Source organism: Heptranchias perlo, unplaced genomic scaffold (genome assembly GCF_035084215.1).
Source record: "Heptranchias perlo isolate sHepPer1 unplaced genomic scaffold, sHepPer1.hap1 HAP1_SCAFFOLD_1482, whole genome shotgun sequence".
NCBI lineage: Eukaryota > Metazoa > Chordata > Chondrichthyes > Hexanchiformes > Hexanchidae > Heptranchias > Heptranchias perlo.
The window spans coordinates 5,816-23,553 of NW_027138736.1; the positions used below are offsets into that span (position 1 = coordinate 5,816).

The 17,738-nt window shown below is 43.9% G+C and overlaps 1 protein-coding gene across 2 annotated transcripts in view; it reads left to right on the plus strand.

The window, feature by feature from the left end:
• Positions 1-841: 841 nt before the first annotated feature.
• LOC137309138 (coiled-coil domain-containing protein 62-like) overlaps positions 842-17,738 on the plus strand; it is a 29,422-nt gene continuing 12,525 nt past the window's right edge. For both annotated transcript variants that reach the window (XM_067977435.1, XM_067977436.1), the window contains exons 1-8: positions 842-1,119; positions 3,824-3,917; positions 4,051-4,091; positions 5,383-5,541; positions 9,775-9,967; positions 10,704-10,870; positions 10,969-11,070; positions 11,633-11,804. In XM_067977435.1, coding sequence (XP_067833536.1) covers positions 1,051-1,119; positions 3,824-3,917; positions 4,051-4,091; positions 5,383-5,541; positions 9,775-9,967; positions 10,704-10,870; positions 10,969-11,070; positions 11,633-11,804 — 997 coding nt within the window. In that variant the 5' untranslated portion in view covers positions 842-1,050. The remainder of the gene's footprint in view (positions 1,120-3,823; positions 3,918-4,050; positions 4,092-5,382; positions 5,542-9,774; positions 9,968-10,703; positions 10,871-10,968; positions 11,071-11,632; positions 11,805-17,738) is intronic.

The window sequence follows — 17,738 nt, forward strand, 5'->3', positions numbered from 1 at the left end:
CTTCAACCTCTGCCTTATCCTTATCCTGTCCCTGTTCAGCTTTGCACTCAGCAAAAAAGTGGCAAAACTAAATGCCCTAGTTAAACTAGGGTGGGGTGTGCTGACACAGCCAGGTACAAGTCAGTATGCACCCGATTTTATGGTTTTAGGAGATAATTTAGCATATAGGAAAGGTTTATTTAAAATTTGATTGGGTTATTACAATCTGTTTTGCATAACAAGAGTCAGAAATGGAATAGCTGATCTGTGCACAAACCTGTGTTATGGAACAAGTATACCGCTAATTAGAGCGAGCAAAACCTAAAATGAACCAAGTGAATAATGTCCAACAACAAATCAACAAAATGTTTTTTTAAAAAGGGGAAAGAGAGGAGAAATAAAATAACTAATTTCAGGAATGGATGGTCTGATTAACACCTGGAAACCACCTTTTGCCCCCACTCGAGTGCCGGAATTAACACCTGTACAGCCCAGTCGTCCCCGCTTTCACAGTAAACCACACGAGCTCCATACCTTTCCGACTGTCACCAATTTCCAGTGTAATCATGTAACGCCGGTAATATGTTATTCATAGAGTGAACCGAATCGCCTCAATGAACCGCTCAGCCACAGCGAACCCTGCGCACGTCTTGAGGGGCCTCCCCTTCCGCTGCCGCTAAGATACTACGAAATGGGCAGCCTAATGCATTGCCGGAACTAATTTCTATAATAGTGAAGAAAAATCTGTATCTGTGATTATATGTTCTTGATGACATAATGTAGTATTTGTATAAATAAATAGTGAATTGTCACAAGGATTTCCGTTGACATTTCTTGTGCAGACACCTATGTCCGTGGCAAGCCAGGCCCTTCTGCGCCGGTCGCGCTGACGGTGGCCGCCACAAACAGAGCGGGGTTCGAGTTACCGAGAGACGGATGAAGTAGAGCCGGCGGAGCGGGGTTCGAGTTACCGAGAGACGGATGAAGTAGAGCCGGCGGAGCGGGGTTCGAGTTACCGAGAGACGGATGAAGTAGAGCCGGCGGAGCGGGGTTCGGGTTACCGAGAGACGGATGAAGCGGAGCGGGGTTCGGGTTACCGAGAGACGGATGAAGCGGAGCGGGGTGCCGCTGCGATTCAGGGTGTGAGATCTTTCTGGTTTGTCACTGATGTCGCGCTGATATTTTCAGGCCAAACATTGCGCTGAATTACATATGATCACAATGGCTCCTTCAGCGAACTCCGGCAAACGCTCCATTTAAGGGGAGGGGGGCGGGATCACAAAAAAACACTTCAGGATGAGGAAGGCCAGATGGCTCGTCTTAATTCATCCGTCCAGGATATCCCGACATTACCCCCGTTGCTGCATATAGTGGTTTCTTAAAATGATTTCAGGGTTTTCGCCTCCACCACTTTGCCCGGAAAGTCCATTCCGAGTGTTGATCATTCTCTGTCTTCTGATACCAGTCCTAAAGTTATCTTTTACTGTGTCCCATTGTTCTAAAGTAGTATCTTTAGATCAATCTTTTCCATTCCATTTACTATCAAAGTACCTCTAAGACTCCTATGTTCTACGCTGAAAAGTGCTCTTTCCTAGAGTACAGACACTGGAAATCAGTATTTATTTTCCAGTTGTGACTAAAATTGTCCTTTTTCAATTCCCTAAATAAAGCCTCTGACATACTTCCCTTCTGGTGTGTTGAATCTTTCATGCTGTTTAAATGAAAGCCCAGTTACTGACCATGGCTGAAATAATCAGTGTATCCAGTACAGTACTTACAGCCCTTAATATAAAGACAGTGGCTATTCTCTTGGTCCAGAATTGGACCAAAGTCCATTATTTGTAAACCCTTTATTATACTGGTGATGATTACAAATAAATTAATTAATTTGGGTGGAGAGCCAGTGAAGTGATGATACAATAAGAACCAATCTCAGGCTTGAGTTAAATATTTCAGGTTTGAGAGCATACTTGTGTAATTAATGCTGTGCAGTGCTTAGGTGGAGGTGTTGGTAGTTACATCTATCACAAAGGTTAATAGTGAGTGGTTGCTAGCCAGAAAAGGAGATGGCCAGTGCCAGCCTGAGTCCAGCATGATAGCTGTGAGCTGATTGGCTGGCTGGTACTACTGTGGCATCATAACTGAAGTGATAACACATCATTTTATCATTATTTGTAAAATGTCCCCATATCATTCAGTCAAATAAACTATCACTGCAGTTCAAACTATATTGCATGCTTACAGGCATATTTATAAGTTAACCTCTACCCAGTTTTTCACTTTTGGGAATTTACTACTAAATTCCACAGCCTTCAACTTTTGTAAAATGGTGAGTATGTATTGCTATTTTTATATTGATTATCTTTTCTGTTTATGATGTGGAGATGCCGGTGATGGACTGGGGTTGACAAATGTAAACAATCTTACAACACCAAGTTATAGTCCAACAATTTTATTTGAAAATCACAAGCTTTCGGAGGCTTCCTCCTTCGTCAGGTGAATGTCACATTCACATTCACATTCACCTGACAAAGGAGGAAGCCTCCGAAAGCTTGTGATTTTCAAATAAAATTGTTGGACTATAACTTGGTGTTGTAAGATTGTTTACATTTCTGTTTATGGACAGTAATCTATCCCTGGGTTAATATGACACTGATAATCTGTTTGATCATGAGGGTCCGTTTGATGAGTGACTGCCTTGTAACATGGTACTATCTATTAATAACATGGGCTAGTTGTACAATTTCCCTGTAATCAGCTGCAGATTATATCCCTGTATGGATGCATGTATTTTTAAGATTGAAGCCAGGTAACCAGAAGGGAAGAGATCAGGCAAAATTGGAATTAACCATACTGCATGATGTAATTTTAAATTGAATTTGGACACATGTTATTTTCAAGTGAATACAATGGTGTGCATGATTTTATATGTTTAATTTTTTTTTAAATTCCCACCTCTTCTCCCAAGGTTACTTTTCCTCTTGGTTTTCCCTCATTTGCCCTCTTTTCTCCTCTTACTTCCTCCACTGTCCCCACAGACTTTTTTTTGGTCATTCCTAGTTCATCCCCAAAATTGCTGCATTATTTGTTCCCTTTTTCCCATCTGAAAGATTTTTGATCCACTTGTTTCCTTTTTCTCTCCCTTCACATTGATGCCTCAGAAGTGAGAGAAATAGTATTTCTTAATTATTCATACCTTTGTTGAAAATTCATAACAATATTTTAAATGAAGTACAATTACGATGCATTTTTGTTTTGATATTTTTCAAATCTGCCTGTTTTTTCTTTTGTTTAAGTTCTGTTAATAGTTGTGCCCCTTTTAAAAAGGGGGCACATTTATTTATTTGGTTTTCAGTTGATGTCACTGGGGCAACCCAGTGCATCCTTATTGGTTAATTATAAAAGGTAATTTGTGAACACAGCTCCCCATCACCTAGAGATGCCTGCCCTGGAGTCCACAACAGATGCTAATCACAAACCCAGGGCCATCGGCCCGGTCCAACCGAATCCAAACAGATCCAGTCGCTGCCGATCCGCCACGTCCCCTGCTTAAATTTGCCTGTTCTTTCCCCTTCTAGCTTGCTAGTTCTCCTCTGAATCTTGTACGGTTTATTTTGGTTTTTAAGAAAAATACCGTTGCAACAATTACATTGAGAAACTGGATTTGAAAATGGTGCACACATGCAAAACTATAGCACTATGTGAGGTCTAATGCACTGCTCTGGACTCTGGTTTTGAATTGCATACTTATACTGATGAAATAAGAACTGATGCTTAGCTGTCAATCACCTTATTTAAAAAAAATGCATCCAATTTTAAATTTCTTGTATTTCATTGAATGTAGGTACCGGGTGTTGAAATGGAAGGGGACCTCCCTTCTGGAGACTCAGCTCTTATTAACCCCAGGAATCCAGTAAATGCATCAAGTTCTGCCTCAGGTATTGTGCATGCATTTTAAGATGGATCCTTAACCTGAAAAGTCATGCATACTTGTTTCCATAGCACTGATTGGATTTTACCAAGCAATAATTTCTGCAGGTATTAATGGATTGTGTTTTTACCCTCTTCTAGAAAGTCACCTTGAACAGTGGCTTAGCACTCCAAAACCTACGGTAAGGAAGATAATTAAAAGAAACTTTAAAAGTATTATTTATGTACTATTTATTTATTTACAATTGAGTGCAAGGCCTTTCCTTTGAGGTTTTGTCTGCTGATAAGAGTCGAAAAATAACTGGCTTACACTAGTGTTCTCTGAAACAGCTGGTAGTGGCCTCTGGTGACTTTACCTGTAGTTTCCCCACCTCCCTCTTCGGCTTCAACTCAGTAGCCTCGATTTTAACCCCCACCCAGCAAGAACGGCGTATGAGAGGGGTTAAGATTAGACCTGAGGTCGCTCCGTTCCTGCCTGGTGCCATTTCATTATCGCTGACTTTAAAGTCGGCCGAGGCTCCGGCTACAGGCAGGCGGGGGTCTACCTGAAATGCAAAATCATGTCATCGGTGCCATGATAATGATTTAAATGTGTCAGGGGGAGTCCCGCACTGCATGCAACCTGACAGCCGAAGCACAGGTACCAAATGACCAGAAGAGACCAAGCTGCGTGTTTAAAAAATGACTTCAGATGAGAACTCCTTGTGGGCCAGGAGGAACAGGAGTGCTGCTCCCAGGCTCGGCGAGGAGTCCTTGGGCCTCCTCAGCCCCGGCCTCCGCCGGATCGTTTACATCTACAAGACCCCCCCCCCCTTACAATCCCATCTGACCCCCCCGGTCGCGGTGCAACCTCACTCCACCCCTCCCCTTATTTACTGCCGGCGACCGTTCCCACGAGGCCCTGGCTACGGTCTCTCCCTGCCGTCAAATTCACGCTCCCGCCCACCGGCCAGGTGGTAGATCAGGCCGGGATTATGCGGGACTCCCAAGAATATTTATCCAAATGAGGCCCGACTGTTAAGATTGGCTGGGCCTCCACATCCCCGGACTCTTCAGGTGTGCCACCCGCTTTGAGACTTGCCCCCCCCCCAAATTAAAATCGGGGCCGGTATCTCTCCCCAGCAGCATAGCTGAGATTGGGAGTTATGTACAGATTTTAGATGTGTGTCCAATTGCTGGATTTTTTTTGTCTTATCTTTTAATGCTTCATTTACATTAATACTGCAGATCTAGTAAATAACATATGATGCTTGTTACAATTTTTTAATATCCTGTCTGCACTATTTTCTAAAGAGAAAACTCTCAGTGCCCATTAATTCCTTGTGACTTTTACCATGGACCTCTAGTGAACACAATAATGCTACAGCCCCTTATATTCTTTAGACTTTAAAACATTTTTATAGTAATTTTAGTCTTGATACACTTATTACGAATTTTGTAAAAGTAACATTTGATTTTTGATTGCCTCCTCAGCCTTCATTAGAGAATGTTAGCTGTTCAAAATCTATTGGGGATTCAAAGATGAACTTTGGGAAAATGCAAGATTTTGCTCTGGCAAATGCAGCAAGATATAAAACCTGCCCTACAAAAGCCATCCACCCAGTTCCAGTATTGAATGGCTGTACAAGAAACGTGAGTAATATCTAATGGGGTTTGAGTGGAGCCAAGCCAGGCTACCAAATATTTTTCTCTTCCTTCTTCTGTGCCTGGTGGCACATGAGGAAACCCATTTCTTCCACTGCTTTACATCGTGCTCTGGATTGTTTCCATAACAAAGTCCCTTTTTACGTGGGCAGGCCGTTAGCCTGACTCACAACTCCCTACCAGGAGAACTGGCTGGATGAGATGGAGTCGCCACTCCATTCCCACCGGATGCGAATACCCTGCTAGATGTCAACTCAGCATTCAGAGGCCAGAGCTCTGGTCTTCTGCTCGCCGGGGGACCAAATAGTTTGAGACTGGAAATGGGCCCAAATACTGAAATGGTGATTAAAACCATCTTTACCCACCTCTAGGACTTGTCCTTAATATTTTCTAATGTAATAGTGTAATGTAAAGTAATAGTTTAATTCAACTGGAAACCTGAATGGTCAGTAGAGATGCTGGAATACTTCCTCTTTATGTCCTCAAAGGTCTTCTACTGGTTGGGAGTCAGATGACTTGACCATAACCAATTGGTTGTTAGGTAGCACACAAAAGTATCCGTTAGTGACCATCATCTAATTATTTATCTTTTCTTCCTCCCTCTTTGTAGAAAAATTATAGCCTGAGATTTGTGGTTTCCCTCTTTGGCTCTGCTCAGGTTGAGGTCTGCTGCCGTACATAGTTATGCACCATCTAGTTCTAAATTAGTACCATTGACATTAAAACAAAAAGGAATATCTGCAAATGCAGGAAATCTGATATTAAAAACTGAACATGTTGGAAATAAACAGGCCAGTATGTAAAGAGAAAAGGCAAGTTTTGACACTTTGGGTGTGTACCTGTCAACCACGTATATGAAAAGCATGAGAAAGAAAGAGGGGAAAAAAATAGTAAAGTTGTGGATGCAGCAGAAATGAAATGAAAACTGAAAATGCAAGCAAAGCAAGGTGGATCCTTCAGACGTGAGGAGAGAAAAAGAACTGGTCCATACCAAGGATCCAGACCCCCATCACTGCCTGACGGAGGGTTTCCAAACCAAACACAAACCTGTCTTCCCCATCTCTCAGACATTGACAGACACTCCCCACATTGCAAGCACCCTATGCTGTGAAGAGGGTGGAGCTAAGGTCTGAAGTTACTAAAGACCAGAGGGCTGCAGTGTGCCCAGCTGAAAGATGAGGTGCTGTTCTTTAATCTTACATTACAACAGTGTAATTCAACATCCAGTACCTACATTCCATGAAGTTGGAATATAGTTAGGATCTGTAAATTTAGAGACTGCTTTCCCCGGGAAATGATCAAGTAGGGAAACTGTGTCTAAAATTCTTTCTTTCTGCTCTTGAGCTATGCTCATACATTGGAAAGAGTGTCATGTTGGACTGGGCTTAGTTTACGACCATTGTGTTGGCTCAGTTCTATTTACATAGATTGCATAGAATGTATAACGCAGAAAAAGGCCGAGTGCAGTAGGAACTTGGGAATAGGCTGAGGTTTCTGGGAGTCTTCCCTAACACTCAGATTTGCTGAATAGGACACAGCAAACTCTGTCACCATCATTTAGGATTATTAGCAGGTGAATCAGCCACTGTCTTTTCATAGTACAAGCCCCAATCCATTACTGGATTGTTTTTCCCATCCACCCACCAAAAATGAAAAAGAACCTACAAGTGAAGAGCAGTAGTGGCAAGAAAGAACTAAATATTTTTTTAAGAAATTATTCATCTGAACTCTTAATTTATAGTTTTCACTATACAATAGCTTCCAGGGGTATGACAAAGCAACTTTCGAAACATATTAAGTAAAAATAATAACTTGGAGTGAGTAGATAGAATAAATTCAATAAACAATAACTTAACAAATCTGGATTAAATATCTGTTAGGTTAAACATATAAATATTTATGGCAGGATTAGAGTCTGGAGTGATGTGGGCGGCATGCATGGTGTGGACCTGTCTGGACTCGCATACCATGCAGGGTGAATACATATGTATGAAGTGTACGACGGTTGCATTCCTTGAGCAGAAAGTTGCACAACTTGAGTCAACTGGACTGACTGCAACATTCGGGAGGGAGAGAGTTTTCTGGAGCAGACGTTCCAGAGGGTGGTCACCGCACAGGAATAGAGAAACTGGTAAGGGGGACTGGGTGACCATCGACAGACAAGGCAGGAAGGTGAGAGTAGAATGGGGCTCTCATCTGTAGAACTTGATTTGCCTAATAGGTATTTAGGTACCAGTGATGTGGCCAAAAACGGTTACATAGAGGAGAATAACCATGAGCGACTACAAGGCACTGGGCGGAGAGGGGTTACCCTGGCAGAAACAGTATGGGTAGTAAAACTAGGCGAGTGGTGATTGTGGGGGATTTTATAGTCGGGATAGATAGTTTCCTTTTGTAGATGTGTTGAAGAGTATATTGCTTTCCAGATGCCAGGGTTTGGCACATGGCAGAGCGAATTCAAAAGGTTCTGGAATAAGAGGGTGAGCAGCCAGAAGTCGTGGTTCATGTGGGAACCAATGACATAGATTGGAGTAGGTTCAAAGTTCTACAAAGATATTTCGAGGAGCTAAGTTGTACATTAAGAAGCCGAACCTCTAGGTAGTAATCTCTGGATTACTCCCAGTGCCACATGCTGGACCAGATAGGGAGAGAAAGATTAAGATTGTCAACCTGTGACTGGAAGGATGGTGTAGAAGGGGGGGTTTCAGATTCTTGGGACACTGGAATCATATTTGGGGCCAAAGAACGCCTTCTTTGAAGGCCCACAGATGGGTTGGCCTTCACCTAAACCGGGGAGGCACCCATGGCCTTGTGGAAAGGATAAATACGGCAGTAGCAGAAGATTTAAACCAGTTAGCAGGGGGGTTGGTGGGAAATAGCCACATTTACATTTTTAAAAAAAGTTATGAGACAAAGACCAGCAGAATATATGGGCAGCGTGGGGACAGTCTCCCAGATAAGAGTTATGTACACGATTGCACGAAATTAAACAAATGAGTTAGAAGCATAAATTCAGTTAAGGGGTATAATGTAGTATCTGCTGCAGACACCTGGCTACAACCTGAGCATGATTGGGAGCTAAATATTCCAGGCTATGGGATCTTTAGAAGGGACAGGGAAATTGGGAAAGGAGGGGGAGTGAGTAGTAATACTGATTTTAAAAATACACAATTACCGCAGATTTCGGTAAGGGTGATCAGGCAGTGGAAACACGATGGGTAGATTTAAGGAACAGCAAAGGATGCAAGAATCTGGTAGGAGTTGTCTACAGACCTCCTGATTGTTGTGAGGGGCTGTATAAATACAGAGATTAGAGAGTCGTGTAGCAAAAAATAACATGGTTTAAAATGATAAAGGGATAGGGTAGATGCAGAGAGACTATTTCCTCTGTTGGGGGAATCCAGAACAAGGGGACATAATAAAATTAGAGCTAGGCTATTTAGGAGGCAGTTTTTCACACAAAAGCTGGAACTTGACATTTTAAAGACTGAGACCGACAGATTTTTATTAGGTAGCGGTATCAAGTGAAATGGAGTTGAGGTACAGATCAACCCTAATGTAAATGAATGGCAGAACAGACTCCATGGGCTGAAAGGCCTACTCATGCTCCACTTCATGTTATCCAGTTAGAATGAAGACCTCTGTGGGCAGGCTGACTTTGAAATATTATGAACATAGACAGTATCCTGTGACATCAGAATCTGTCTCCTTTTCTGTGACTACTGCCAGTTCACTAATGGATTAATTTGGAGTAAAAGCTGATCAATAAATAACAGGAGGAAGACTGAAATGTGTTTTAGAAGAAAATTAAATCTCTATCAGAAAATTACATAATTTCCATTCATAAGGTAGTTTTATCAACAATTTTGAAAATTCAATTAAATATTTTAGATTCATCAGAATAACCATAACTGGTTTTGAACCATAACTGATTAAGTGATCCACATTTCATATATTCTTTGTAGATTGGTGAGTAGAGCTGTCCTGATTGATAGGGGAAATTATGTATTCAGTTGTCATTTTTATGGAGTATAAATAAATCCTATTCATTCAGATTTTTACTAATATATAACTCAACTTTTTATCAAGGTATAGGATTATGATAAACCCACTGGTGATCAGTGATATCCTGTTTTATAAAGTAATCTAACAATAGTGTTTCAAGTACAAGAAACAAAAACCGGGACAAAAATTCTTATGACATTACCTTTTTATCCCCAGAATGCAAATGCCGATCTGGAGAATGGCACCATTCAGAAACAACGCAATGAGTTACAGCTGCTTGTTGCAGAATTAAAAGATCGGGACAAAGAGTTAAATGAAATGGTGGCTGCACACCAGAAGCAGCTTCTAGCATGGGAGGAGGATCGCCTGCGCATACTCGGCCTAGAAGAGAGATGTGCCAAAGTGGAACGTTAGTACCGTTTCATAAAAGATTATAACATATCCAGGCGGGTCATCCACGAAAGCTAAGTGCCAACAGTTTATCATCTCAGTCTTGAGATGTGTTACCGCCTTGGAGCACCCTATAGACTTAATGTGCTGTTCTGGATAAATTAGCAGAATTCTTTTCTTGAAATCACTTTTTTTGCCAGTGGGGGTGTTGTAAATCACTGCTCCCCACAATCCAGTGGCATGATTTCATAAACAATATCAGGATTCATTGTACTGTCTAGTACAAGGGAACATCTGACACCCATGGAACTATAAACCCAGTGTTAGTCCCTGCTTTCATGAAGGAAGAGAGGAAAAAATAATTTCCCATAATAAGGCCTTGCTGCGGCCCTAGCCTTGAGTATTTGTCTGAAAAAAGACAGCCTTGCGTATAATTTATTCTGATTAATTCATCACAAATTGGCTGGCCTCCCTATGAGAGACCATTTCTGAGGCGAGGTGCAGAAACATATTTTGTCACCTAGCATTGGATTACTAACCAACCCAGCACAGGTTGCTGCCTTTAAGAGACAAAGCGGTGAAGATGCCTAGTGTACTCATTATAAATCATTCTTTTTAAAACACATCAATTTTGTTGGATTAAAAGGAAAACATTCTCTCCAGATCAGGAATGTGCAAAGGGTGAATGGATAAATGCATAATCCAGTTTTTAAAAAGTTACTATATAAACAGTCAGTAACATTGTGTTTTAATAGATGAACTGCGGAACAGAAATGAGATCATTAGAACATTAAATGTGCAACAAAAAATTTTGGAATCTCAGCAAGCTGATTGTCTAAAATCACTCGCCTGTACCCAGCAACGGCTGCAAGAAATGTCTGAAAAAGCAGCAGAGGCTGCTAGCAATTGTGAAGAGCTAGAGGTAGGACTGTCAGTAATAAAACCATAGTTAGTATTAACAATTCTGCCTCGTAAATGACCATTTAAATTGTATTGATGGATTCTGCTTGCCTCAACCAGGACAGGAACAAAAGTCTAAATTCCTCCATGCTGGAGCTTTCTGCCCAGGTGGGACAGTTACAGGCACGGGAACAGGAACTCACTACCATGCTGGAATTAAAGGTACTAAAATTATGCTGTAAAAGCTGAGCAAATGCTCAGTCAATATTCAGTAAATGTCCTCTGATCTCAACTATAAGCAGATCTTAAAACCTATGTTCCCATATACACCTGAATTTTATAATGAATGGAATGAATAGTATGTCATGGTTAGATCATTATACAGCACCTATGCTATTAAAGCCAGTAGTTTTTGAAGGAAGGATATTAAAGTTTTCTATGTCTGGCATAATAACGTTTTTGGTAATTGACCTTAGATTTCAGATAACTTCAGTGGATACAGCATTCAACACCTCTTGCCTCTTGCCTCTAATCTCATTTTATGAAGTGCCTTGGGACTTTTTTATGTTAAAGGCACTATATAAATACACGCTGTTGTTGTTATCCACCCAGATGTGGCTTGTGATTCTGGCCCTGGTGTATTGCTGTTCAATCTAAATTGTACTGCCATATTAGAGGACATAAAAGTCCACTTGAAGATGTGGCTTATATCAGAATTTAGGTTTGGATTCTGAGAATCACTTTGTATGCTGCAATAATGTTTGTTTTGTTACTTTTTGTATAGGACAAAGATATGGTTGAAGCTACCAATCACATCATGGATCTTACAGCTAGGTTTAAAACCTTAGAGGGTGCACTACGAGAAGCCAGGCTAAATGAAACAAACACCAGAAAAGAGGTGCATGATTGCAAACAACATTCAAAGAGACTAAGACATGAAATCTGCAAACTTAAAGGTAGGTTATGGGTTACCGTTGAAATATTAAAGTGTTATTAATCTATGTTTGATATGGGGGATAACAATTTGGTTATTATAGATAATTAAATGATACATTATGTAATCATAAGCCAGTCACAATGCAATAATGATACCAAGTGATTACTTATTCACCAGTGTTCATCATTGCACAGTCAGGATCTGATGTGCAATATAGCTACATGGTAGTACCATTGAAATCATTGGGGCAAATTTTCATATTCCTGTGCCTGGGGATATTGGATGGCCTGGGTGCAGCAAATACAAGAAAAATCAGGGGGAGAGGAGCGCACATCCATAATTGCTTGCCCCACTTTTCAGTCCTTCTAAATGAATGGGCGGGAAGTTGTGAGGGCTTCATTAGGAGCATGTGCTTCTTCCCATCAATTTTCCTGTATTTGCTGCGACCGGGCACAGGAACAGGAAAATCCAGCCCATTGAGTAGACATATGCTAGCTCTCTCAACTTTTAGGAGTAAAAAGTAAACTCGAAACAATAAACTAAAACAAATTGGGTAAAGAAAGAGCTTACATTTATATATTGCCTTCAATATCTCAGGTCCTTCTAAAGTACTTCACAGTCAGTAAAGTATAATCACTGTTTTGTGGGCAAATGTGGCAGCCAGTGTGTGCATAAGAACTCCCACAGACTTCATTGCAATGAACGATCAGTTAATCTGTTTTGATGGTGTTGGTTGAGGGGTGAATGTTGGTCAGGGCATTGGGAGACCTCCCTGGTCTTGTTCGAAAATGTGCCATAGGATCTTTTATATACACTTGAAAGGCAGATGCAACCTTGGTTTAATGCCTTGCAAAATATGGCATGTCTGACAAAGCAACACACTCTCAGTCCTGACATTGAAGTACTTAGGACCTGGAGTGCATCTTGCCCCATAAAACTTTTGACTCAGAGGCGAGAACACTACCACTGAGTTAAGCTAACACCCAAATTAAAGCAGCTTTATTTTCTCAAAGGTTGCAGTAATGTTTTAGCACTGCAAACCTGTTTAAATTATTCCTGATTAAGCAGATGGGCAGGTGACTATGCTTCTCTCAAAATTTATTTTGAACCAGCCACTTGTAGATGTGCTGGAATGGTTGATTTATTTTCCAATTTTCCTTTTCCTAATTCCAATTCGGAGAATCCTACAAGGGTTTTCTCTGATGTACCAAGATTTGAACCTAATATTTTATTTGGTTAAGGCTGTTGGAGGTTTTGTGCTTTATGGAATTCTTCTGGTTGACAACTTTGGGAATTTTCAGATGTAATTTTTGTGGATGTTAGAAAATATGGTTCTTATATCTTTATAATATTTATTGTGTTTATGATCATTGACTCCATTCTGACCATCAAGTTTGTCAATTTATTCTTCCTTCATTAGATAAATCATTTTTCTTCTTAAATTTTATTTTCTATTTTTTTTCTCCTCCTCTTGTGAAGGTGCTGGCTCATCCTTGTGGCCATCGGTGATCCTAGATAGCATTGGCAGGCTATGTGACTGGGGGCATCACAGCTGAGCCTTGCTCAATATCCACACACACATACTTACCAGCAGGGGTTGCTAGATAGTGAAGGTGTGTATTGCTGATTTGGAAAAGAGTGAAGGAGGAGGGAGAGAGGGAGGTGGAGTGGGGAAGAGGTGACCCAGAGAGAAGTGGAAGGGGGAAAAGAGAGCGAGAGAGAAGCAGAGGAGGGGAAAAGAGAGGAAGAAGTATGGTAGGGAGCGAGAAAGACAGAAGGGAAAGTGATCGTGAGACTGCTTGGTGGAGTCTGGCCTGAGAAAAGTATGGAATGATAAGATACCAACCAAAAAAAGTTACATAACTACTGAAAGGACCAACGATCAGCCAATGCATACATTTTTTTTATTCGTTCATGGGATGTGGGCGTCGCTGGCGAGGCCGGCATTTATTGGCCATCCCTAATTGCCCTTGAGAAGGTGGTGGTGAGCCGCCTTCTTGAACCGCTGCAGTCCGTGTGGTGAAGGTTCTCCCACAGTGCTGTTAGGAAGGGAGTTCCAGGATTTTGACCCAGCGACGATGAAGGAACGGGATGGTGTGTGACTTGGAGGTGGTGTTGTTCCAATGTACCTGCTGCTCTTGTCCTTTAGGTAGTAGAGGTCGTGGGTTTGGGAGGTGCTGTTGAAGAAGCCTTGGCGAGTTGCTGCAGTGCATCCTGTGGATGGCACACACTGCAGCCACAGTGCGCCGCTGGTGAAGGGAGTGAATGTTTAGGGTGGTGGATGGGGTGCCAATCAAGCGGGCTGCTTTGTCCTGGATGGTGTCGAGGTTCTGGAGTATTTTCGGAGCTGCACTCATCCAGGCAAGTGGAGAGTATTCCATCACACTCCTGACTTGTGCCTTGTAGATGGTGGAAAGGCTTTGGGGAGTCTGGAGGTGAGTCACTTGCCGCAGAATACCCAGCCTCTGGCCTGCTCTTGTAGCCACAGTTTTTATATGGCTGGTCCGGTTAAGTTTCCGGTCAATGGTGACTCCCAGGATGTTGATGGTGGGGGATTCGGCAATGGTAATGCCGTTGAATGTCAAGGGGAGGTGGTTAGACTCTTTCTTGTTGGAGATGGTCATTGTCTGGCGCGAATGTTACTTGCCGCTTATCAGCCCAAGCCAGGATGTTGTCCAGGTCTTGCTGCATGCAGGCTCGGACTGCTTCATTATCTGAGGGGTTGCGAATGGAACTGAACACAGTGCAATCATCAGCGAACATCCCCATTTCTGACCTTATGATGGAGGGAAGGTCATTGATGAAGCAGCTGAAGATGGTTGGGCCTAGGACACTGTCTTGAGGAACTCCTGCAGCAATGTCCTGAAGCTGAGTTGATTGGCCACCAAAAACCACTACCATCTCCCTTTGTAAGGAGTCGCACAACACCAGGTTATAGTCCAACAGCTTTATTTGAAATCACAAGCTTTCGGAGCTTTGCTCCTTCGTCAGGTGAGTGAAGGGTTACATAAAGGCACAGCATATATAGTCAGAGAACAATGCCTGGCGATTACAGATAATCTTTCTAACTGCCCTTTATCACACCTCGGCAGAGAGATAATCACAGCAATTAAAGGAGTGAATGGTGTTCAGACAGGTTGGTCAGGGAAACATTACATCCAAGAATACTGAAATCACAAAGACAGGCAGAGAGAGAGAGCGACCAGAAAGGCAGAGAGAGAGAGCGACCAGAAAGGCAGAGAGAGAGAGCGACCAGAAAGGCAGAGAGAGAGAGCGACCAGAAAGGCAGAGAGAGAGAGCGACCAGAAAGGCAGAGAGAGAGAGCGACCAGAAAGGCAGAGAGAGAGAGCGACCAGAAAGGCAGAGAGAGAGAGCGACCAGAAAGGCAGAGAGAGAGAGCGACCAGAAAGGCAGAGAGAGAGAGCGACCAGAAAGGCAGAGAGAGAGAGCGACCAGAAAGGCAGAGAGAGAGAGCGACCAGAAAGGCAGAGAGAGAGAGCGACCAGAAAGGCAGAGAGAGAGAGCGACCAGAAAGGCAGAGAGAGAGAGCGACCAGAAAGGCCGAGAGAGAGAGCGACCAGAAAGGCCGAGAGAGAGAGCGACCAGAAAGGCCGAGAGAGAGAGCGACCAGAAAGGCCGAGAGAGAGAGCGACCAGAAAGGCCGAGAGAGAGAGCGACCAGAAAGGCCGAGAGAGAGAGCGACCAGAAAGGCCGAGAGAGAGAGCGACCAGAAAGGCCGAGAGAGAGAGCGACCAGAAAGGCCGAGAGAGAGAGCGACCAGAAAGGCCGAGAGAGAGAGCGACCAGAAAGGCCGAGAGAGAGAGCGACCAGAAAGGCCGAGAGAGAGAGCGACCAGAAAGGCCGAGAGAGAGAGCGACCAGAAAGGCCGAGAGAGAGAGCGACCAGAAAGGCCGAGAGAGAGAGCGACCAGAAAGGCCGAGAGAGAGAGCGACCAGAAAGGCCGAGAGAGAGAGAGCGACCAGAAAGGCCGAGAGAGAGAGAGCGACCAGAAAGGCCGAGAGAGAGAGAGCGACCAGAAAGGCCGAGAGAGAGAGAGCGACCAGAAAGGCCGAGAGAGAGAGAGCGACCAGAAAGGCCGAGAGAGAGAGAGCGACCAGAAAGGCCGAGAGAGAGAGAGCGACCAGAAAGGCCGAGAGAGAGAGAGCGACCAGAAAGGCCGAGAGAGAGAGAGCGACCAGAAAGGCCGAGAGAGAGAGAGCGACCAGAAAGGCCGAGAGAGAGAGAGCGACCAGAAAGGCCGAGAGAGAGAGAGCGACCAGAAAGGCCGAGAGAGAGAGAGCGACCAGAAAGGCCGAGAGAGAGAGAGCGACCAGAAAGGCCGAGAGAGAGAGAGCGACCAGAAAGGCCGAGAGAGAGAGAGCGACCAGAAAGGCCGAGAGAGAGAGAGCGACCAGAAAGGCCGAGAGAGAGAGAGCGACCAGAAAGGCCGAGAGAGAGAGAGAGAGAGAGAATGACCAGTTGTATTAAAAACAGATAACTTTTTTTCGCTGTGTATGGAGAACAAGCCAACCACGACTTGAGTCTGGATGACTCTACGTCAGGTGGGGTTACATGTAGCGTGACATGAACCTAAAGAGTCAAATTGGACCCCTCCGGAGGGTTGATGTCCTAAGCTTGACATGTATGCTCAAGCTGTCAGGAGATGCGTCAACGCCAGATTCATCAGCTGCACTCAGAAGACAGTCCAGAATGTCACCCGAGCACAACGCAACGCCATCGACGCTCTCAAGACCAACCGCAACATCGTCATCAAACCAGCGGACAAAGGAGGAGCCATCGTCATACAGAACAGAATGGACGATTGCAAAGAAGCATACCGACAACTGGACAACCAGGAACACTACAGACGGTTACCCGCAGATCCGACCAAAGAACACACCCACCAGCTCAACAAACTGATCAAGACCTTCGATCCAGACCTTCAAAGCATCCTACGCACTCTCATCCCACGTACTCCCCGCGTGGGAGACTTCTACTGCCTCCCAAAGATACACAAAGCCAACACACCCGGACGTCCTATCGTATCAGGCAACGGAACCCTGTGTGAGAACCTCTCTGGATACGTCGAGGGCATCCTGAAACCCATCGTACAGGGAACCCCCAGCTTCTGTCGCGACACTACAGACTTCCTACAAAAACTCAGCACCCACGGACCAGTTGAACCAGGAACACTTCTCACCACGCTGGACGTCTCGGCACTCTACACCAGTATCCCCCATGATGACGGCATCGCTGCGACAGCCTCAGCACTCAAGACCAACAACAGCCAATCTCCAGACGCCATCCTACAACTCATCCGCTTCATCCTGGATCACAATGTCAACCAGTTCTTTACCCAAACACACGGAACAGCCATGGGGACCAAATTCGCACCCCAATACGCCAACATTTTCATGCACAATTTCGAGCCGGACTTCTTCACTGCACAGGACCTCCAACCAACACTATACACCAGATACATCGACGATATTTTCTTCCTATGGACCCACGGCGAAGAATCACTGAAGAGACTATACGATAACATCAACAAGTTCCATCAAACTCACCATGGACTACTCCTCAGAATTGGTTTCATTCTTGGACACACAAATCTCCATCAAAGACGGGCACCTCAGCACCTCACTCTACCGCAAGCCCACGGACAACCTCACGATGCTCCACTTCTCCAGCTTCCATCCTAACCACGTCAAAGAGGCCATCCCCTATGGACAGGCCCTGCGAATACACAGGATTTGCTCAGACGAGGAGGAACGCGATGGACACCTACAGACGCTGAAAGACGCCCTCGTAAGAACAGGATATGACGCTCGACTCGTCGATCGACAGTTCTGACGGGCCACAGCGAAAAATCGCATAGACCTCCTCAGAAGACACAACCAACAGAGTACCCCTCGTCGTCCAGTACTTCCCCGGAGCGGAGAAACTACGCCAT